Here is a 24,599-nt window from a genome sequence, read left to right as displayed (position 1 = left end):
TCTGGACCAAGTCATCTCTGTCCTGATTTACAGGTTCAGAAACTACAAGAGGTCCACAATCTAGATGACTGTAAAGTACAATAGTTTTCAGATTTTAGAAAAGTAAACAGATGCATATGCTGTATGCACACTGAAGGACACTGATGTTTCCACATTGAATTGTATTGATGTTAAAGAAAAGAGTGAGCAATTCAGAGAAAATTTCTCAAGGTATACATTTGTTTCCTAGCTCCTCAAATTAGTTCAAAGAATTTTTACTTTGTGCTTTTGTTATCTAAAATTGGTCTGCATGAAAGTTCACAGATTTTTTTAATGCAAGAAAGATTTATGAAACAAGGAAACAAAATTACAAACTTTTATTTAAAATTACAAGTAAGTGGTTGGTATGATAATTGTCATAGTCTTTTGGCATTTTGATTTGGGGGAGTCTTACATTTATCTACTAAACTAACATGGCTTAAGTATCCAAGTATAATATTCCTATATGCTATATTCTTATTAGGATTCTTTTAGTCACCCCATTTATATTCAACATCGCTCTAATAATGAACTCTACTACTGGGACATTCCTACATTTCATGTAAATTCATGGAACTATAATATTGTCATGTACTCGGGTAATGGGCGGTTTGTCACTGGTTCAAGATTCTGTGTTCCATGTACTTAAAGAAATACTTTCAGAAAAAGGCTCTTCAGATTACATAGTTTGTATTTCAGTTGTGGTGGTTATAAGTTACTTCCTCATTCTGATAGCCTTCCAAATGATAATGTTATTTCAGATTATGATTTTTCTCTAACCTTGATATTGGTAACAGCCACTGAAACAGAGCCACAGTCTCTAGAAAATTTGACATCTACATCACTTCTAAGTTTTGAGTCTGATGTGGAGAAATGAGGGGAAAAGCTGGGAAGGAAATATGAAAATAAGGTTGGAGCACTTAGAAATGCTCTCTTCTAAGAAGAGATTGCATTGAATTAGAAGACCTGGTTTTGATTCATACCTCTATTAGTTGTGTGACTTTGGTCAGTTACCCTTCTCTCCACCTCAGTAGATGTACTCTCCCAGGCCTTCTTTTCCATAGAGTGGTTTCTAGAGTCAGAGATAATTCAATTAGAATTTTTATGAATAATGAACTGCTATGAAATGGGAAAGATTATTTATTATATTTCTTTACTATTCCATAATGGGGAAATTAATATATAAATTCACCTTTCACATAAGATATGAAATACTAAGCACATGTTTTAAAAGTCTAGTCTAAGGACTAGTTAATGGAACTAGAAACCTAACCATATGCATATTCAGGGCTAATCTTATAGGCATGATTTGAGCAGTGCCACAGTTCCCCAGCAAAGCATGAAATTCTTGTTCTTTTATTAATGGGACAGACCAGTGCTTCTCTAAGTATGTTTCATAGACCATTTGCTCTCTGAAATGTTATGCAATTTATGCCCTGAAGAGTTCTGAGGCCAAATGCATTTGAGAAATCCTATGTTTAGCCAAATTAAATAGATTTGTTAACTATAAGCCTTCTCAAAACTTCAGTGAGTTAATGGTCACAGATTCTAGGAGATAGCAGTGTGCATCATTCTCCAAATAGATTTAGCCATGGATTTATATTTAACTTTTTGGATTAGAATTCATTGTAGCTAATGTCAGATCAGGCTTAGCTAAAGTAGAGAGACCACTCACCGAGAGCCCTGAATTGCTTGCATTGAGTGGCATTTTGAGACTAATGGGTTGATCTGGGATTCTAAAATATTCTGGTGGAGATGATTGGGTTCTGAAGGGGAGAAAGGTGCTGGACAGATTAAGAGCCAAAAAGCAGAATTGAGTGGCGTGGCACCTATATGTATCCGGGGTTGCTAGAAAGCTGGAGAGCAAGCATAGAAGACAGGAAGAATCCAGTGTCCACAGAGGTGTGCCAGAGCTATCTGCGAGCAAAGAAAATGATGAGGACCTTGCGCCAGACTCAGCCAAAGCACTCACAGGAGCGTGCCCTGGTCCAGCAGTGTAATCAGTGAAAAAATGTGACTCTCAGCATTTTGTCTTTTGGAAGATAGTAAAGAGGAAAATCCATGTTTTTAAAATAGTAACTGAAAAGTGATGTAGAAAACTCTACATACCATTTGACCTCTATTAGACACATAAGTCTGGAAGAAAAAAGTCCAAAATAATAACCATGAATGTATGGCGTTGATGGTGTCTGGGTGGTTTTCTTTGCCTTCCTGTTATCTTTTTCATTCTCACTGTCAAAGATTTGTTGTAAGTTTGTTCTTTAGGACCTGGTCAGTGGTAACAGACTCTCACTCTCCCAGCAGGAGTGGAGTTTCACTTTTGGAGAAAGCACCTCAGGATATTTTCATTTTTACTTATGCCAGTTTTATTTGAAACATACCAGTTTTCCAAAATTTATTAAAAGTATTATTAACTTCTAACCCCAACTTTTCAAAATTTTTTTTGCAATTGGGTCTATCACAAATGGCCAGTTTTAGCCAAGAGAGTCAGATTACTACAGGAATATAGGATCAATTGGAGCAACCAGGCAGATTTTTTTTTCCCCAAGAGTGTTATCAGAAGCCTGATTGAACTAGAATAACCTTGGGTGCTTATCTAAGATGTAGGTCCCTCATCTCTACAGCGTGCTTCACTCAGACTTGCTAGGGAAAGTACTCTGTGGTCTTCAATGTTCACACAAATTGCATGGGATCTTGTTAAAATGGAGATGCTGATTCAGCAGGGCTGGGATAGAATCCGAGATTCCGTATTTCTAGCAAACTCACAGGTAAGCCATTGACCTGCAGGCTAGATTGTGTAGCAGGGTACTCTAAAGCCTAATGGCAGCTCCCACCCAGCAGAACCATGTCTTGCATAAAAGCAGAATTAGCCAGATGTAGGATGCTTAAAATACAGTAACTGCATAATCTTGTACTCATCTGCACCATATAAAATAAAGGGAAAGGTGTTACAGAGTCAAGTTTATAGAACTAAATGTCATTGATCTCTGTCACATGCTCTTGCAAGTGGCTGTGTCAGAGAACCAGCCTCATTGTTGCTATTTTGCTATGGAACATGAGAATGGGTTGAAATTCCTGGGATCAAACAATAAAAGAAATTGCTTCCGGCATGATGGTTCATGCCTTTAACACTCCGGAAGCAGAAGCAGGTGGATCTCTGTAAGTTCAAGGCCAGCCTGGTCTACATAGCGAGTTCCAGGCCAGCTAGGGCTACAGGGAGACCCTGTCTCAAGCGGTCAAGGGCACTGACTGCTCTTGCAGAGGACCCGGGTTCGATTCCCAGCACCCATATGGCAGCTACAAACCATCCTTAACTCCAGTTCCAGGGGACTCCAAAGCCCTCCTCTGACCTCCATGGCAATGCATGACACAGGTGCACTCACATACATGCAGGCAATACACTCATACACATAAAATAAAAATATTTTTAAAAAACAAAAACAAAACCCAGCACTTGGGAGGCAGAAGCAGGCCTGTGAGTTCAAGGCCAACCTAGTCTACATAGTGAGTTCCAGGCCAGTTGGGGCTACATGTTAACAGCCTCCAGTGAGCAAAGGCATAAATTACCTAAGAATCTTTTCAAAGAATCTAAAAAAAAAAAAAAAAAAAAAAAAAAAGGCAATGTCCTCCTTTCTCCTGTTTACAGTCTTCTTTCTGCTTGTGCCCTGTGGACCTGTGGATTTTCCCTGCTGTTTCTCTTCCACAGCTTTTGTAGTCAGTAACTAGTTTGATCCCTGTATTTTTAGTCACAGAAATGTTATAGTCTCTGTTTCTGATTCTGGTTGGTGATGAGTAAAAAGATTGTTTCAGCTGAGGGGTGAAAAGGTCTTCCAACTGGTTTGTTCTCGAGTAAACAGTAAGGCCTGTAGAGACCCCGAGAAGATGCTGATGCCTTGCTGAAAATTAAATTTCGGCTAGTGTTTTGAAGGAGTGAGCCATTGCTGCTTACAGGTCAGGATCTGGTGCTATGGATTCTGAACGTTTCTAAAATTTTTCATTTATATTCTAATTGTATTCTCTAGTGACGAGTGAAGAAGAAAAATTTCTTTCCAGAAAATATAAATTGAGTTCTTGCTGAACGTTACCGAAGTCAGAGATCAGAATTTTTTTTAAAGTTGCCAATAGAGTTGTAATTAAGACTACTATATTTGGAACATGTTACTAAATTTTCCTGTGCCTTTGTTTCCCCACCTATAACTTGAGGTAATCATAGTATGCACCTCCCTGGGCAGCCCTGTTAGTTAAATGTGGAAGGTGATTGCCATATAGGAACTTAATACATTTGAGCTGTTTCTAATACCATTGACACTGAGTTCATTTGTGTAATAATAATATTTCCTAATTAATTCATAAAAGCAGCAGTTTATATAGTCTAGTTCTGAGATAATTTTTTCTGATGCATTTTATTATGATTCATTAGTTTTAATGCTATTTTTGGCTAATGCAATCTTTTCAAAACAAGTTGATGTAGAAATTTACTACTTTGCCCATACCCTTGTTTATTACCAAATAATTGGAATATTGTGTTTCATGTGTTTATAGCACACACAAAGTTGAACAGATGTTAAAATGGAGACAGCATCAGCTCAGTTGCTTCACTGTGAATTCAATGATAGTTGCCTTCTCCACTGCATCTGTCCAGATGGCAAACTTCCATGATAGGTCTGATGAATGTCAGAAACAAAAACTTCTCTTCCTTAAACAGATTCTTCCGAGTATGTTGACACCTGTCTTGAGTAGGTGTGCTCCACCAGCCCCAGGTGTAGTGTGCATTCAGTCCAAGCAGCCCTTAGTGGAGAGTTCACTTATCACCTGTGCATTGGTGTGCACTCTGACATGGTATAACCTAACCCTCATAATTTGCTTTGGCTTAGAAGTGGGCCGGAGCACAAAGCCTGTCAGATGTTCTCTTGACTGACGGTCACCCTTAGAGAACCGCCATTTAGATCCTCCTCTCTCCTGGGAGTTCCCTGGGCAGCACCTCAGAGTTGTTCTGAAACTTAATAAAGGTGCATACAGGGTGAGGAGGAGGAAGAGGCCTGCCACTGAGATCAGGCTCATCACTGAGCAGCTGTGTCTGTGTTCTGTGTTCCTCCTCTCACCACACATTAATTTTTCCCATTTCTGTTCATTACTCTAAGGCTGTGTCTTTTGACTGCTGTCTTCCCATCAGATAAAATGTTGGCAAGCACAATCTTATTTCTGTAGGGCTCAGCAACACTTTTCTTATTTCTAGTAAACAATAGCTAGCTAAGATAATTCTTGAATGAAGTTAAGGAAATTGGAGAAATTTCATTTCTGATCTTTTTATTTTCCTCTTTCAGCTGTGTGTTCTGCATCTAGAGGCGGGAGAGGGGAGACAGGAGACTCCCTCGTAAAACCCTTATTCATTGCTGTCTTCCATTGTGTAAAATCTCTAGGTTTTCCACTAGAAAGAGTCTTTAAATTAGAATACAAGGATGGATACATGTACCCTTCTCTTCAATGAACAAAACCCCTAAGCATAGAAAGAATTCAAGACAGAGTTACCTGTAATCTTTTAGTTCAACAACAAATGTCAGAACTGGCCTGGGCAATGTCATGCAAACCACCTTGGAACAGAACCTGAATTCATAAACCTACTTTTATAAATAATACTTGCAGTCTGCTGGGTCGCTCTTTGTAAGCAGTTTGCAGTGGGAGGTGTATATGGTAATATTTACATTTTCTACTCTGTGCTTACTCTTAAGCTCTTCTGGGTAAAAAAATGCAACTGTTTTTGAAATCTCATTTATGAATATAGGCTATATATTGGTATTATCACATCCCTGGGGAAAATTAATTTAATAACATTATTAGGCCAGCTTTTCTTGGAAGAAGGACTTTCTGTTCGTGGGCCCCAGGACTGTGCAGCCATTAAGAGATCGTCCTGTGCCCTTTAGGCCAGTGTAATCATATTTTCATTCCACTGTCTGTGTCTTTGGAGGCCTGTACCCTCTCTATTTTAGTTATACAGATAGTTGTAAGAAACAACAAACAAGAATGTTTTTATGGGTGCAATATAGCCCAATGGCAGGAAGATGTTGGGGAAATTTTTTAAAGTGTGTGGACATTCTTTCTGAGTGTGAAAGATGTGAACACACCTCAAGAATGTAGGTCATGTGAAGGCATGCATGTATCCCTTGCTTCAGTGCCTTACATCCAGCTAATGGACAGTGAGTAGGTGACAGGGAAGGAGGGAGATGAATGGACAGGAGTATTCTTAGCATTTTCCTTATTATTTCTAATCCCTAAAATTATACTATTCTAATCCTTATAATTAATGCTCCAACTACAGAAAATATCAGATATGTTTCTGTTTTTATCAAATATGCTTATTGTGTATTTAAATTGAATATTAGTCAAAATGTAAAGCAAGGAAGAATAGAGAAACTACATATCAGTAGCCATCCTTGCTACTGTGTTTTTGGTTATTTTAAGTAAATGTTCTGCATTAGTTAAAATAGCTCTCTTTTTAAAATTATTTATTTATTTTTATGTTATGTGTATGAGTGTTTTGCCTAGATATATGTATGTGTACCACATGTATGCAGTGCCCATGGAGACCAGAAGAGGGATCAGATCCCCTGGAACTGGAGTTGTTAGCAGCCACCTGGGAGCTGATAACAAACCCCTGGTCCTCTGCAGGAGCATCCAGTGCTCATAACTGCTGAGCCATCTCTCCAGCCCCTAAAATATCTCTCTTGAATCAAAGAAAATATTTGAATTTCATAGGCATTATAACCTTGCTTACAATAGATAACAAGTTTAGTCTAAAGTTCTCTGAACAATCGGGACACAAATAGCAGACATGGAGTTCCAAGGTAGCTGTGTCCTCACAGATCCCTCCTGTCTTTACATCTTTTTTGCCTCTAAATGTTAAAATATAAAGTTATAAAAGAATAAATGAATCAACAAATGAGAAACAGCCCTTTCCTTTGACACTCAGATTACTACTATTAGCATGTTATGGTATTTCTTAGAACTTTTTTCTAATCTTTTCTTAAACTTTTTTTAGACATTGTTGAGATGATACTACTCAAATTACTATTTCCATCCTTAGTTAATATTTTCAGATACTATGAAATATGCCAGGCAGGGTACTGCACCCACTGTTGACACTTCAGTGAGAAGCTCTTAGTATTACACACTGGTGTGATGAAGAAAGAATTCATTAAAAAACCTGGCACCATTCAGAATGGAGCACCCAGTGCTGTGAGAATCAATAGGCACTGAGCCTATCAGGCGAGTAAGTTCTTTGGACTGTGTGTGCATGAACATCCACTGCTAAATTTAATAATTTTTGGAAACTAAATGTTTAAAGTATTGGTGAACCATCTGGTGCTCTGCAGGTTGTGAATGACTAAATCTTTGGGTTGCCTTTTTCCAAATACGTGATCTGACATACTTTTCCCTTTAAGTGAATCCTGTGGCACTTGCTCCATCACTCAGCCTCTCTGGCCACTGTGTACTCCTTTCTGTGGATGTTCTGAGCTCATTCTCTGTACTTGATGCCTGAAATGCTCTGTCTTTCCTGTCCCCGACATTATGTCTTTGCTTGGAAAATTCACCTTTTCCCTCTTCCCTCTTTCAGATTAAATGGCTCTTCCTTAGAGAAAACCCCCGTGGTCTTCTTTGCAAAAACAAATCTTTGTAGCACCCCCAGAACCTCAACAAACAAAGAAACAAAAAAAAAATCTTCCAATTGACAGTCCTTCATATGGAGAAAAAAAAGAGGACTGAAAAAATTCATAATGCACCCCAAATATGTACTGCAGGAGTTGAGCTATTCCGTTTCAGAGATAATCTATGTGTTACCTGAGACTAGAACAAAAGCATGGTTGTATTCTAATGTTTTCATAACTTATGTCATAAGAAATGAAGCAAACTCACCTGCAACTTTGTAATAATTTTAGTAAATAACAAAGGTATTCTTTGGGTCCAAAAATGAGGGAAGCTGTCAATGGATGTAATTGCTGTCAGTCATTCAACACCCCCAAGGTACCCGTGATCAGTCCTACCCACAGAACTTGTCTGTCTTCTGTCTTGGCTTTGCTTTTGCCCTATCTGTCTGTCTGGGTATATGAGTGTGTGTTATGAAAGGGGAAACAAAAGCAGGAAAAAAATCCAGACGCAGTCATCTGAAAACATCTTTTACAAATACGAGCTTGTCAGGGTTCTTTCCTTTTTGTTTCCGTTTGTTTGAGGCAGGGTCTCCCTGTAGCCCCAGCTGGCCTGGAACTTGCTATGTAGACCAGGCTGTCCTCAATCTCACAGAGATCTACCTGCCTCTGCCTCCTGAGTACTGGGATTTAAAGCATGCACCACCATGCCTGGTGAGATTGTCAGTTTTAAAAGTTCTTGCTAACAATAGCAACATTATTGGGAGAAAAAGCCCTTAATTTTAACTGATGTTAGTTTCATGATGTTCTACATTTCATATTGTCTGCCTTAGAAAAAGAGAATTAATTGAATTTCTGGCAAAGAAAAGGGAGTACTCCCTGGCCTCGGGTCAAGAATTCCCTTACCTACAACCAGCATTCCCACAAGTTATTCTCTGTGACATCTTCAGGCAGTTTTCCTTCCTAGCCTTTATCAAAGCCTAGAATTTTTTTTGGTCATTTATGTTGTTGTTGAACATCATCTTCTCCCATTAGAGTTCAAGCTGCATGAGATCCTTGTCCTTCATGGGTTTGCCACTCCACTTAAACTGTCTCCCATGTCCCTACCGTGGGGCTCTGCATTTGGTTGGAAGTCAAATACACATCAAATGAATGAATAAATAAATGAATCAGTTTTTCTGAGGCTTATTCTTAAGCCCTGTCCTACTTGTTATATTTGAGGAGACAAGTTGACAAAGTACATGGTTTTCTGACAGGATCTTCCCATTCACTCAGTGATTACTGAGTGCCTGTCACCAGATCAAGCCCTGGAAATGCCATATGAGTAAGGTGTGATTTATACCATCTAGGACCTCAGAGACAGGCAGAAACAGACACGTGTGCATAAATAAAAGTGTTTAAAGGAAATATATAAACAGACTATTGGGAACAATGAGGAAGAATTAGTCTGCCTGGGATATGAAAGTTTTCATAGAGCCAGTGATATTTATGCTGTGTCTGGAGGGAAGAGGGAAAGTTTGTTCAAGTTAATCAGTGGGGAAAAAGAGCATCAGGGCCAAAGATGGGAGAATGAATGGCATGCTTAGACAATAGTGTGTATTGAGTGGGGTGGATTGCAAATGCTACACCAGGAAGTCTGTATTTGATCTTATAGGAGTTAGGGAACCTGCTTAAATAAGGAAGGCCATGGTAATAGGTATGTATTAATGTGCATCGGTGTACAGAGTTCTCTGGAGGGGAGCAGGTGCTGTGGTTAGAAAGCTGAACCATTCACTGCAATTGTAGGCATTTTCAGTTAAAGTTTATAATGTGTATCTTTCGTAGAGATGAATCTTAAACATTTTTGCTAGAAATTAGAAGTTGTTTTAAAATATATCTTCCACATGAATACTTTTAACTTGTTATTTGTGTGTGTGTGTGTGTGTGTGTGTGTGTGTGTGTGTGTATGTACAGTGGAGGGGGTAGTATATATATGTGTTTACATGGATATGTGCATGTGGAGGCCAGAGGTCAATGTCAGGGGGTCTGTTTTATTATTTTCCACCTTTTTAATTATTTACTGATTCTTGATGCTCAAGGAGAATTTTATTAGAAATTGAGAGAGAAACAGCAGGGCAGGCAAGCTGTGAATCTTGGCAGCTGCTGGGAAGACAGAGATGGAGAAGAAAAGACAAAATCATGCCTTTTAAAGTAGGCCAGAAGGTTGGGTCTGAAAAGAAGACAGAAAGAAGGAAAAGCTCTGCCTTTGAGTTAGAACTCAGAAAAGCAGGCAGTCCTAGCTGTATCGGTCTGCAAGCAACTGCCTCCAGCTTAATGTTTGAGGCAGAGTCTCTCAGTGAACCTGGAGCTTGTCCATTTGGCTAGGCTAGCTAGCCAGTGAGCTCTGGGGGTCTTCCTGTCTCTGTCCCCACAGCACTGGGGTTACAAATCTGTGCCCAGCTTTTTATATGGGTCCTGGAGATCTAAACTCAGGTCTCATGCTTATGCAGCAGGCAATTTACCAACTGAGCCACCTCCCCAGCCTGTTACTTTTTCCTGTGTAGAATCTTGGGAATTTTTGAGAACTGTGTTTTTAATCTGCAGAACAAGCTTCATGACTCCTCATGTGAAATGAATGGGGGCCTTTTCCCTCTTCCCCTTGTTAAAGTATGCTATATTTTCAGTGCTTCGTATAAAAAAGGGAACAAACAAATCATAAAGCTCTCTTTTGTAGTTCCGCGGCAGCCTTCAAATGACCTGTTTGAAATATTTGAAATAGAAAGAGGAATCAGCGCAGATGATGAAGCCAAGGATGACCCAGGTACACACTGTTGCATTTCATTATTTCCCTTCATTTCAAGAAAATGACTTTAGAAAAAGTTTTCCAATTGGCTTATAAAACCATGAGTTTCATTATAACAAGAAAACAACTTTTAAATTGTAGATCATTCAGTCACATTTGGGGAAATTAGGCATGTCTTTCTGCTTTTTTGTTTTGTTTTGTTTTTACAACTCAATTGGTTAAATCACCTGAACAAAAATAATTATGATTCATCATTTTTTAAATTGCATTTAAACAGTATCTGAATATGGGGAAGGAGGTCATAGTTAAATGGTGATGCAGCAGGGTCAGGGTTGGCAGCATTCGTGTGTCTATTCTCCCAGCTTGGTGCATATACGCTGTGGTGCTGCCAAGAGATTTGTGTGATTTCCTTTTGGTCCCAGATATGAAGTGCAGACAGGAAAGAGCTCTTGTTACTCAAATACTTGGGTTTACAAAGTGTTTGTTGTTCTTTGATGAGAGTGATCATTCTTCTGGTCATTTCCTTGTAGGTATTCTTGTACACAGTTGTAATTTTGACCATGGCCTTTGTGGATGGATCAGAGAAAAAGACAGTGACTCGCACTGGGAGCCAGTCAGGGACGCAGCAGGTAAAAACACATTGCCTCACACCTTCTGGTACAGTTGGCTCCTTTTGTCAGTCAAATGTACTATTGCATGCCTCTGTGTTGTGTAATAATGGGTGCTCGATAAGCGAGGCAGGCTTGTTAGACGCTGATCAGTATTTTGTGGGAGACAGGTAGTTTATCAGAAGGCCAGCTCATTCGTCTCAAAAAGCTTGGTAAATAAAATATTTAGACTCATTATAGCATATAATTTTCAAGGTACTTATAGTACTCTGTTCCTAAAAATAAATGAAATACTGTAATGGTCTATCAACTGTGGTAATAGTCTGGTTACTTTATCAGTTATTCCCTTCTCATTAAAAAAAAACTTTGATTTATTTTATTTTTTATCTTTTGTGTATGAGTGTGTTGCCTACATGTATGTAAGTGCACCTGTGTCATGCAGTGCTGGTGGAGGACAGAAGAGGGTGTTAAATTCCCTTGAACTGGAGTTACAGATGGTTGCTAATCACTATGTGGGTGCTGGGATTCGAACCTGGGTCTTCTGTAAAAACAGCCAATGCAGAGCCATCTCTCCAGCCCCCCTTCCTATTTTTAAAATAAAGATTAAATAGTAGATGATAGAGGAAATGAAAACTTACACAAAGCTGTAACTAGAAGAAAATTCACCCTAAGTTTGATCCCAGAGGGAGCAATTACAGATCACCATCTCTTCTTCCAAAAGAGGAAATTATTAAAGAGGTGGGTTTGGGCATAGTTCCCTGGGAAATTAACAGACTTGTAAACTGCACAGTGCCTAATAATGTAAATTTTCAGTACTTATTAGGCATTTTTCCTAGTTTCATGAAGTAAAGGGGGTTCTTTTTTCCCTACTCAGTAATAAAAGTTTTTTATGAGTAAGTCCACCTTGATGGATGGGTGAAGAGAGTGGTTTCCTTTTTTCCTTTTTGTTCTCCTGGCTTCAGCTTCCCAGAATAAAACATAAAAGATATGAAGGAAAAGTATTCCACTGTATGTACCTTAGAAGCCTAGTTCCTCAATACTGTCCTGTATCCAGAGCACAGAACACAAATAAGTTAGTGTGTGAGCTTGGGATCTATTATAGAAGCACCTCTCCACTCGGTGGGAGTGCAGTTAGTGGGGCTGTGCCAAGGGACTTGTAATCTGTTCCCTGGGGATAATGTCTGTGTTTACAATGTCCTTCCTCAATGCATGGTTTGAGCCGCAAGGCTTTAAATAGTCTATAGTACATTCTTTAGATCTTCTAGAATTGCATTAAGATACTTTAGAATAAAAATTTAAGGTAAACTTTTGAAAATACAAATATTCAAACCATTGAGATGGTTTTAAAGATTTCTTTTAGTTATAAAAATCATGTAACACTTCCTAGAGTAACTTGTGCTCATTCCCACTCTGTTTACACTCATTTAAGGTTAGTCTGAGCTTGATCACTTCGTTATTGTCACAAGTGTCTATGAATAACAGAGAATGCGACAGATGCTAATGTCCACTGTAATGCCAGCCCATTCTTCATCTCATTAAAGTTATTTAATCTTCATATCCACCCACTGAAGCAGGTGATACTGTCTTTATTTCACAAAGGAAGTATTGATCCCCAGAGAGGCTATGTAAGTCTAAGGCCACAGAGTAATGGAATTTAGTGTCACACCCAGGTCTTTGACTATCTCCAGACCCCTCTGTACTCCCCATTCAGCCTTTGGTCAGCTCAGTGCCCACAGCACTATCACATGTGGTCCTGTGCCTCATTTAGTTAGTACATCAGGCCTGTAAGTGTGACCATGTCAGACTGCTGACCTGCAGTACTTTGCTGCAGAAAGAGTGACAGAGCTTCCATGAGTGACAGAGCTGTGAATATTGTCCATGGTCATAAGGAATAGCTATTTTGAGTAAGCTACACTGTGAAGTATTTATTATTCATGCTGAGTTCAGGAAAGTTCACAGTCTCTGTTTATAGATATTCTTTGTAAAATAGACTAAAATTGTTTTTAAAACACTACTTTAGAACCAGTGTACTACTATTCAACATTATTGTTGTTACATTTGCAAACATTTCTGTTTGTGGCCCAAATTCTTTTTGTCTCCTGGTAGAAGATACATGGAATTTAGAACGGTAGGCAAAAATGTTTTAAGTGGTCATTGTTTGTGTTAGAACTGAACAAATGGAGAGGAAGTGGTGGCTCCTTGGGTGATGGGTAACACCTGATGAGTACATCTGGGTCCTGGAGGATGCTTCTCTGGGGTTTGTTCAAGCTTGGATAAAATGGATATTGAATTTAGATATTGAAGACAACTTGACCTAACTGTGGTTGACTCAAAGCTGGAGAGAAGAATGACTGTGTGCTGACATAGCCATCATCCAAGAGATTAGTTTAATGTGTTATAGCTGTGAAGGTGAACTCTGAAGATGAATATGGCTCAAGGTCTAGAAACCAACCACAGCTGCTGAAAGGAGATGTGAATGAGCCCTAACTATGAAGGACTTGAGAGTTGAATGGTTGATGAAGTCATTGTAAGTGAACCTTGTGACACTTATTTCAAAAAGATGGATAGTTTCTATAGTTATAGTACTTTCCTGAAGGGAAAATACAGTGTGGTTAAGTGGTTGACCCACTTCCGAGGATTCTTTTCATCTGAGAAAAAGACTTAAATGCACATTACTTAGAGTGACCTGGCTAGAAAGGTATATTCTTCTTTATCTATAAAAAGCAAGTGAAGAAGCCAGAATATGCAACCTGGAGAAGTAGCAGAATTGCACTGCTTTGCAAACAGCCAGGGTAGTGGTTCCTTGTGATTCCAAGGGGAGGAGAGGTAGGGCCATGGCAGAAAACTACAGAGAGATTTAGATTTTGGTTAACTCTCAGAAAGAGCTTTCTAATAGAGCTTTCTAAAGAGAAATCAGGCTGATGTGGGAGAGGTGAGCTCTCTGTTGATGGAGACATTTGATGGGGTGGCCTATGGCAAGATGTTGTTAAAGAGCTTAATCATCCATTGAGATTAACTAACCTCTTAAAGGCTAACCTCATAAACTAGTTGGAAGGACCCTTGTTCGTGTGGGCAATATCCCAAGTAGCCCCAAGAAATTAGTGAGCAAGTTTTAGCTTGGAAAGAAGGACGGGATAGAAAGACCAAAGAGTTTGCTCAAAGGGGTAGGAGAGCACAGAGCACGTCAGAGAGCAATTGCAGAATTGTTCTTTAGAGTGTACTGGGGGATTCTAACCATGTACCAATGGGGAAATACTCCCAAAGCTTACTTTTCATGCCTGTTTTTTTTTTTCTCTAGAGTGTAGATGTTTAGGTAGAATGTGTGTGTGTGTGTGTGTGTGAGAGAGAGAGAGAGAGAGAGAGAGAGAGAGAGAAGAGAGAGAGAGAGAGAGAGAGAGAGAGAGAGAGAGAGAGGTTAAAAACTAGAGAGAAATACAAGCAATTTACCAAGTTCCAAGCTAATATTTACCCATTTCTATCTATATTATACTATTTGTAAAAGAATATGTATTGGATTTTCAGTTATCACTGATTTTAATGATGTGCAATTCTTATCCAAGATCCAGATTCATAAAAATTTTATTTGCTGGGGCTGGAGAGATGGATCAGTAGTTAAGAGCACTAGCTATTCTTGCAGAGGACCCAGATTCAATTCCCAGCACCCACATGGTGGCTGACAACTGTCCATAACTCCAGTTCCAGGAGAATCTGACGCCTTCCTCCCACCTCCTCAGGCATTGCATGACACAGTTGTACTTACACACCTGCAGGCAATACACTCATACACATAAAATAAAAATAATAATATTCCCTTTAGTCCCAGCACTCAGGAGGCAGAAACAAGTGGAATTCAAGGTCAGCCTGGTCTACACTGTGAGTTCCAGGCCAGTTGGATCACCTGTCTCAAAAAAAAAAATTATATGCTAATATTTTTAAGAAAACCCTCAAACTTACAGCCTTGAGAAACAGCTATAAAATAAGTACATTTGCCAACTGTCCTTAGTGCTGTTAGGTTTTGTTCATCACGTTGTCTTGAATTTAGCTGTGAGCTGTGAAATCAAGAGTCCCCCAAAGAATGAAAACATGTCTGCTGACAGGCATGGTAAATAGCTGCTGCCTGAAGGCTGCAGCCTTCTCCTGTAGGCAGGGATAGACCTGGAGCCTTGATCTCCAGTGATCCAGGATGAAATCAACGCAGTCTGCTTCTCAGGGCTGCAAAGAATTTACTTAAACCCTTAACATGTCCATCAGTGTGCATGTAAACATATGGCTAGTACAGAATTTAAAACTTTGAAATAAACATAAATGGAAACATAAATCAATGCAGGTAAAAATTCCCCTCTCAAATTCACGCTCCCCAGATGTAGCCAGCTTCCTGGCTGTTTCTCGGGGTGTGTTTGCACAGTGGCATCATCTTCTGCACCTTGAGTTTTTCACTCAATGATACTGTCTTAACAATATCAAGAGTTAATAAGAACAACATGGACTTTGAAGCCAGAATGCCCAAGGTAAATCCTATCCGCACCATTTACTAGTTTTGACCTTGAACAAGTTACCTGAATGGACCACTCAGTAGTATCTGCTACTAAATAAACATACTTACAACATTTCACCACTGCAAAGGTTTCCACCATTGTTGCTGAGGAGCTCCTCCAATCCATTTATGGTGAAGGCTACATTCTATTTTATCTTTACCAAACTTTAGGAAAAAGGCATCCCATTTTAATTTTAATTTGCTTATCTTTCTTTTGTAAAAGGCTGTCCTTTTCATATATTTATATGTCATTTTTCTGTAATGTCTTATTTTTCTTTTGTTTTTGTCATTCATTTATAAATATTTTTATATAAGAGGAAAATTATCTACTTTTTGTGTCGCAATAGTTCTAATTTTTTCTTATGTATTTTATAGTATTTTTATCTTTGAAAAAGTGAAAAATTTGTAAACAAATCAGCAAAATGGAAGCTGGGTGTGGTGGTGGCACACCTTTAATCCCAGCATTTGGGAGACAGAGGCAGGCAGATCACTGTGAGATCCAAGTCAGCCTGGTCTACATAGTGACCAGGCAGCTGGGGCTACAGGAAGACCCTGTCTCAAAACAAACAAACTAACTAACTAACTAACTAACTAACTAACTAACTAACTAACTAACTAAATGGGAGGTGGCAATCTGGCCCAGAGGGTAAAAGCACTTACTGCAAAGCCTGATGACTTCAGTTCAATCCCCAGAACTCACACAGGTGGAAGGAGAAAACTGACTCCACAAAGCTGTCCTCTGACTGCCACACTTGTATTATGACACGAGTACCACACCCCCACACACACACACAATAAATTTTTTAAATTTTAAATGAGAATAAAATGAAGTTAACAAAATGATTAATTGCATACTTGTGCTATAAAAAGTATCTATATTTGCTGATATAAAAAATGGCTTAGGAGCTGGAGAGATGACTCACCAGTTAAGAGCACCTGTTTCTCTTGCAAAGCACCCAGGTTTGGTCCCAGCACCCATATGCTGGATCATAACCCTCAGTCATTCCAGCTTCAGGGAATTGGACCCTCTTCAGGCCTCTGCAGACACCAGGCATGCACGAGGTGTATATATATTATACACGCAAACAAATGCACTCGTGCACATAAAAATAACAGCAAGCCCAATCTTAGTTGAAGAATTATTGGCAGCTGATTACTGCTGGGTGAGGAATAGCAGATCTTCTTGAAGAGAGAGTCTCTAGGTAGGCTGACTAAACCCCAGTGGATGAACTTGCACTGAAGGACATCTCAGGACACTAACTTTACATAATAGGCCTTAATACAAATGATGGAATGTAGCTGTGGGAGGGTGTCAAAGGGGAAGGGAGTATAAAGATGATTTTATGTATGAAATACACAAAAATTCAATAAAAATTATTTAAAAATTGCAAAACCATCAATGAGTATACAATTTTTAATAAGTAGCATTTGAATACTTACCTTTTGGGGTAAGTTTTGCAGCATCCTCCAATTCTTTAGAACTTATAATAGTTTAAGATGAATGAAATTTTTTTATAGACATCTACATTTAAGCCACTATTTTGGAATCAGAAATAAAATTTTTATTTAATGGGTAACTTGTTTGGAATTCTTTTAGTTATTATTCCAACTTTATAAGATTTCATTTTATTACATGGAGAAAAAAAATCTTAATGGTATAGAAAAATAAATACCTAGGGCCTATGAGATGGCTCACTGGGTAAGGGTGCTTACCACCAAACAAGATGGCCTGAGTTTGATCCCTGGGATCCACATGTATGCCATGGCATGTATATACTCCCTACACACAACAAATAAATAGGATTTTTAAAACAAACAAACAAATACCCTAGTAGAGAGCAGCCCTGTGGAGGAAGAATATCATCACAGTTTTAGAGTTTTAAATGTGTATGGAGAAGGGTTATTTGGGCCAGGCTTAAGAGCACTCAGGAGGCAGAGACAGATGGACCTCTCTGTGAGTTCAAGGCCAGCCTGGTCTACATAGCGAGTTCCAGGCCATCTGGGGCTACAGGGAGACCCTATCTCAAAAAAAGGCATCCTATTTGAATCTTGGGATACCTTGATTTGTTAGGTTGCTGTTTGCATGCAGTATCTTGCAAAATGATATAACATACATTCCACGAGGACTTAAGATAATCCTTGTTTTCTTAAAACTTAAAGGTTCACTATAATAATCCTATATCTTAGTCTTAACCACAGTATCTGTGGTGATTCAAAAGCTGACTTATAGGCAGTCATTTAACATGTATGTAAAGTTCTTTGCCAATATATTTTGGGGGTTAATCTGGGGGTTAATTCAGGTTGGGACGGGAAGAAGATAAACTGTATGCTTGTTAGTGACTCAGTACATGAGTCAACAACCAATTTTCTGACAGGGTTTTGCTGCATTTTGGAACATCAGTCATTTATTCAACAAATAACCTTAACACCTTTTCTATCCTAGGAGCATGGCAGGGGGGAGGGGGTGGTCTAGCATCAGTCATTTGCAGCCTGCAGGGAGCACTTAGCCCAAAACATGGGTAATTCACAGTTATTCAAAAGTCACCTGTGTTCTAGGAGAGTGCCAAGGGGACTTGGTAGAGAAAAACTGAGTAAGAAGACATCCCAAGTCTTACCAGTCTGTACAAACAAAGCATAAGATGATGGCAGTGGTATGTCTGTCAACTGAAAAGGAAATGAGGTTTGACCGCAGCAGATACATGTGTTCAGCATTCCAACCACTTGTCCATTCCTGTGGATAAATCAGTGTTGAAACTTTACAGTGTGCTTTCAGTTGGCTATGATAAAAACTGCCCGAAGGGAACGTCATCTGTATGTGGATTGAGTTTCAAAGTACTTTTATAACTTTCTCTTGAGAAGCAGCACCCCCACTTCACTGCTGCTCAAACTTTTTTTTTTAATTGCACTTCTCTAACAACAGAAAGAAAATCTGTAGACCTAGGGATCTGAGGACAGCCAAGGTGATATGTCTAAAGTGAAGGTTTTTCTTAAGATTTTGTGTTCACTTAGATAAAACAAGATATACGTATGTGTGTGTGTGCGCACACGCGCGCATAATAGATATGTACTTACAAGTTTTTTAAATCACTAACCTCCAAATGAAATTGATACCTGAGGAAGAGAGAGTGTTTGGTGGGAACCTTCCTGGGGTTAGCTGTACCTGTGTGAGAAGCAGAGTAAACTTTTCAAAACGTCTTTCTGCACTCAATGGACTGTGCTTTTAAATGAAGGGAAGAATAAACAGATACAGTGTTTTTGGAATTACTATGTGCTTTATTGCATAGAGGTTAATTATAACAAAGAAAATTACCAAGGAAATTGATGGTCATTCCTACCAAACCAGCCTGGGGTGTTGGACAGCTCAGCCACAGTGGGTAAGGATCTGAAGGTGGTAAACGGCAGTGCCTGTGTATGCCTGATGATGTTCCTCTGAAATAATGTTTTGCTTAATAACTTGTTTGTTTGTTGAGACAGGATCTCCCTGTAGTCACAGCTGGCCTGGAACTCACTATGTAAACTAGGCTGCCTTCAATCTCACAGAGATCCACTTGCCTCTGCTTCCCAAGTGCTCTGATTAAAGGCACACACCACCACACCCAGAGTGGCTTACTAATTTTTGTGTATTAACTTTGCCCTCCATGAGCAAAGTAAGTGGGTGTTATTTGTAAACAACATAGAATTTACAGCAGTTATATTTTTCGTCTTCAGAAAAATCTGGAGTTTGTTTCTAAGGAATGTTACAGACTGGAGTTTATTAAAACCCTCGCGACCATGTGTTTGTACTGGAAAGGGGCATCAGCACCCACACACTGCCCTGCTCTTCCCATTCTAGGTGGACAGTATCTGACAGTGTCGGCAGCCAAAGCCACGAGTGGAAAAGCCGCTCGCTTGGTGCTTCCCCTGGGCCACCTCATGCATTCAGGGGACCTGTGCCTGTCCTTCAGGCACAAGGTTACTGGGCTGCACTCCGGCACCCTGCAAGTGTTTGTGAGAAAACATGGTGTCCACGGAGCAGCCCTGTGGGGAAGAAATGGTGGCCATGGCTGGAGGCAAACCCAGATCACCCTGCGAGGGGCTGACGTCAAGAGCGTAAGTAGATCCTCCAACCGAGTTCTTTCCTGGAAGAGCCCTAGGCTCTGAGCTAGAAGAAGCCTTCCTCTGTTCAAAGGTTCATGCTTTTTCTGGGGGTGCTGACCCCACTCACTGCCTCTTTCTGAGTCTTCATCCTTCACTGCAGCCTTTGCTGCCACTCCCTCTACTACCTGACCAGGACCAACTGCTTTCATCGGGGGAAAAAGAGGAATAGAAGCATTTTTCAAAAATTTAAGTTGACAGAAACTTAAGGGGTTTGAGTGTTGTGCCTGCCTTTTCTTTTCCTTCAGTTTCTTAAACTTCCAACTTTTACCACCATAAGCTGCTGTGAAAATGGTTCTTTTTCTATTTTTGAAAACATTTATTTTTGTTTTATGTGTATAAGTGTTTTGCCTGCATGTGTGTAAGTGCACCACATGGGTACATACTAGGGAAGGCCAGAAGAGGACATGAGATCTCCTGGAACTGGAGTTAAAGATGGTTGTGAGCCCCCATGTGGGTGCTGGGGACAGAACCCAGGTCTTCTGCAAGAGCAGCCAGTGCTCTTTACTGATAAATCATCTCTCTAGCCCCTCTTTTTCTATTCTAAGTGTTTTAATACATTTTTGCACTTGGTTCTGAGGTCAGAGTTAAGCAGGCTCAGATGGGAGCCCAGATCCATGATTGGAAAACTCTGTTCAGATGGGAGATGGGGAAAGCTTTGAGTGAATGTAAATTTTATTTTAATTTATTTTAAGTAATCAAGTCATAGGTAGTGGGAAAATGAGCCACGGTATCCCACCAAAACAATGAATGAATTTGGAAAAAAATGTCATCAAAAAGTATTTGTAAGACTTTTACTATGAAACAACAAACAATGCTTATAGAATTTCTTGAAACTTTTAGAAACACAGATTACATTAAAGCTGTCACCAGGATTCTTAGATTTTGTGTACCTTTTGCTGTTTGCTTAGCTTTTACTTAATATTTATATTGGAGAAACAAAACAAGAAAATACATTGTTTCAAATCTTATTACCAAAGCCCTTAATGCTAGCATTGAGGAGGCAGAGGCAAGCAGATCTCTGTGAGATTGAGGTCAGCCTGGTCTACATAGCAAGGTCCAGGCCAGCTTGGGCTATAAACAAAAACAAAACAAAAACAAACAAAACAAAACAAAAAAACCACAAAGTGAGACAAAAAAGAACTACATAATACCAGTTGTAAGAAGCAAGGTTGCCCTAAGAAGGCAGACTGCAAAGCAGAGTTTTGGGTTTTGCACAGATAAAACAGCAGTGTGATTGAATAGTGGTGTGTGCCTTTCTTCTGCTTTGGGTGGTGAAGAGATACAGTCAGGAAAAGGAACCGAGGGTGTCTTGGTTGGAGCATGGCTGATCCTTCAGATTTTACCTCTTCGTTTCTGTACCTTTCCATTGCACCAACACTCTTCCTCCTAAACTCTGGGCATCTTTGACAAGTGCCCACTTTATAAGCATTCCTACAGTGAACTAGTCTAGGGTTAGAATGCCATTTGAGGAGTCACTGATTCTGAGTACTGTGGTCTGATGAGCAGCTTAGTGATCTGAGTGTGTACAGAGAGACAGGCAGACCTGAGGTGAGGCTGCATGACTGTTCTGGGCTTCCATTTTGTCAGAAGTCCAATACTTTGTTTTGGGGAAGGGTTGGCTTTGCTGTGCTATGTTAAGCCAGCACCGGAAAGGGGCTGAGGAGGCTTGACCAATATGTGCGTTCTCTCCTAGGTCATCTTCAAAGGTGAAAAAAAGCGTGGTCACATGGGGGAGATTGGATTGGATGATGTGAGCTTGAAAAGAGGCCACTGCTAAGAAGAGTGCTAGCAACTCCACAGAGCTAGCAGTGCATTCTGTTTTTCTCTTTTTCCAGTCCTCGCCTTCTCATCTCCTTCTTATCAGGCCTAGGGGAAGAGAGCGGGTCAGGAGGAAGGCTGGTTGGTGACTTGGGTCTTGCTGGCCTGCTTTTGTGCAATCCCACTGAACAGTGACACTCACCTTGGTGTACAGAGGCATCTGTAGACACATCCACGCCATTCTGGGGTGCTACCCTCCACTCCAGGTCTCCTTTAGGAAGGCCTTTGGCATGTGTGAGCTATGTCAGCCTTCATCCTGGCTATAGAATGTGCCTAAGAGCCCATTATGGGAGAAGTTTTCAATCTGTGCAAATGGCCATTGTTATCCATGCAGTGTTGTACATGAGTTGTATTGATGGTATGATGTATAGTGTGCTTGTGAAACCGGTTTATCCTTTTCACTTTAGTTCTGGCCTGACCTGAACTCTGACTTTGCTGCCATTCACTTTGTAATGGAAGGGTGTTTAACATATCAAAAAGCATTTATTCTTGTTAGCTGTGTTTTTCTTTTAAAGGCGGTTATGTAGAGTACGCATGTTAGTAGGACTGTATTTTGTGTAAATGTGCTATTAATATTAAGTATTTACATGTTCCTAACATTCACAGACTCTAGTTGCAAGGTAAAAGGCAGCTTGTGATCTCTTGAGTTAAAAAAAAAAAATAGATGGTGAAATGTCATCTATGCCATGTCTTTACACTGGCAGCAAGAAAATTGGTACAGGTGTCCAGTTGGGGCAGCAAGGAATGAACTTTTTTTAATGTCCTTGAGTTTGATCACTACAAAAGAAAGTAAACCATTAAGGGATACAAGAAACTGCAGTTAACATATAAAAGCCCTTACTGTTTTATGTTACATTTTAAATCCAACAGCTTTTACAATTATAATGTGACTCTCTCTTAAGAGACTTTGTAAAAGTTCTATACTTTGGGAGTTAACCTGTAGGGGATGGGTCATCAGAACAGGTTTTCATATTAAATTGACACAAGATCACAAATATAGCTCATTACTTACGACTGAGCTAGGAAACAGGCACTGTGTGCTGGAATGGTATGCACCCAGTAGAGGACAAGATTGGAATTCTGACATCCACAAAGCCCCAACCCCATCTCCTCCCTGAATATTGCCTATATATTAAAAGCACCTAATTTTAAAAATTCAACTTCCTCCTTACACTTCCCTTAATTTCTGATTAAGTAATCAAGGTATTTTCTGCTGTTTTTACTAGGAATCACAGAGATGATTAAAGGGTTGGAAAAAAAAGATCTATGATGAAAAATTAAAGGAACTGGGATTATTCAGCCTGGAGAAGAGAAGACTGAGGGATAAACCACTGATGGTTTTCCAGTGTGTGAAGGGTTGGCACCAACAGCAGGGACACCAGCTGTTCTCCGTGTGCACTGAGAATAGAACAGGAGGAAGCAGGCTTGGGTTAGAGGGTAAGGGAGCACTTCCTGGCAGGGACGGTTGCTAAAACAGAATCCTTTATAATAAAAGAAGTGTGAAAATCAATCTCTTTCCCACCCTCCCTCCTTCCATCCCCCTCCCTCCCCTGTTTAAAAATTATGTATACATGTTAAGTAAGATATGCTTACTTCGAGGTCAAGTACCAGGTTACAGAATCTTCTAGATGATATTTTGATCCTAATAAAATAATGAAAGTCTTCAGAAATAAGTAATTTGAACTAAGCTTTAAGTTGGACATTTCTCTCTTGACTTCTTATTGGACAAGAGGCAAAAAGAAGATGCTAAGCTCACTGAAATATCTTTCACTTGATGGACAGCCTTGCAGTATTAAAACAAAAACAAAAACCCCAACTCTAAGATTATGACAGCTATTCTCATATCTTGGTAAAGTCCTAATGTAGTACTGTTAAATTTTATTTCTGGGTAAATGTATGACCCTGTTCCTTATTCTGTAGATGATTATTTAAATTTGTTTTTTAGAGAGACACACATTCCCTTCCAAGAAACACAGGGCAGAGAGATATTTTTTGTCTGGTGCATTCTCTGCTCTGTGTGATGTTAACTTGGCTACTGATGTGTCGTCAGCCCATTGTTTACTTTCTCTTAGTGGGAATCTCCCAAGTTCCACAAGTTGGTAATGTTTCTTTAACAGGTCCTTTGTCATTTAATTTGGTAGAAACAAGAGCTGGATGGGGGTATAAATCATTTGCGCCTTTGAGTAAAGGCCAGAAAATATGTTCTTAGATCCATTTTTAGTGATTTATTCCCTTTTTGGTCATGTAACTGCACAGCTGAAGATGAAAGGAGAAAATAATTGAAAAATTCACTTTTAGGTGCCAATAATGCATTGCACTACACTGATGGAAGAAGTTATCCAAAGTACTGTATAACATCTTGTTTTTTATTTAATGTTTTCTAAAGTGAAAATGTTCGTGGTTTTCCAAATGGTCAAATAAAAACAATATTTGTAAATAAAAAACACTGTTAATGATACTTGTCTGTTTCTTTTTTGAGCCCTGATTTTTTGTGACTGGGAGGAGATGTGGTCCATTGATGTTTCACAAGAGCCACCTGTGCTGGAACCCTCTTTATGCTTTAGAAGAGTGGGAACAAAGTATATTGGTATAGTTTCTGGGTTTTAAATTATGAGGCATTTTTCATTAGCATGCACAGGGAGGAGCAATGAGGCCACTGTAACTGATGCTATGTCTCAGCAAATTAGTAACACTTTATAATTTCATTGAAAATGTTGTATAACACTCCCAAGATAAACTACAAGTAAATATTTAAATATATGTGCATTATAAAAGTCATTTATTAGTGACTTTGTTAATTTATAACATTTCACTCACAGTCCAATAACTTTTCCTGGTAAGGGGAAAAAACAATGGTAAAGAAATAAAATCTGTGAAACCATGCAAGAATAAAAGTCCTTGCACAGAATTATAAAGACTACACTGAATACCTTCTTTTTTCGCAATACTCAGAGAACTCTTTAACTGCTGGGAACATAAATCTTGGATAGTTCAAGTATGCTTTTTTTTTAAAGATTTTATTTATTTTTTTATTTGCATGAGTGTTTTGCCTACATGTATAT

At 39.3% G+C, this 24,599-nt stretch overlaps 1 protein-coding gene across 4 annotated transcripts in view; it reads left to right on the top strand.

Moving 5' to 3' along the window:
• The window catches only part of Npnt (nephronectin), a 72,969-nt gene extending 48,974 nt beyond the window's left edge, over positions 1-23,995 (top strand). For all 4 annotated transcript variants that reach the window (XM_029567422.1, XM_029567419.1, XM_029567420.1 and 1 more), the window contains 4 exons: positions 10,372-10,458; positions 10,971-11,069; positions 19,415-19,671; positions 21,413-23,995. In XM_029567422.1, coding sequence (XP_029423282.1) covers positions 10,372-10,458; positions 10,971-11,069; positions 19,415-19,671; positions 21,413-21,496 — 527 coding nt within the window. In that variant the 3' untranslated portion in view covers positions 21,497-23,995. The remainder of the gene's footprint in view (positions 1-10,371; positions 10,459-10,970; positions 11,070-19,414; positions 19,672-21,412) is intronic.
• Positions 23,996-24,599: the final 604 nt, after the last annotated feature.

Source organism: Nannospalax galili, unplaced genomic scaffold (assembly GCF_000622305.1).
Source record: "Nannospalax galili isolate Female #2095 unplaced genomic scaffold, S.galili_v1.0 scaffold41, whole genome shotgun sequence".
NCBI classification, from domain to species: domain Eukaryota; kingdom Metazoa; phylum Chordata; class Mammalia; order Rodentia; family Spalacidae; genus Nannospalax; species Nannospalax galili.
This window is presented reverse-complemented; position numbering and strand designations above follow the sequence as displayed.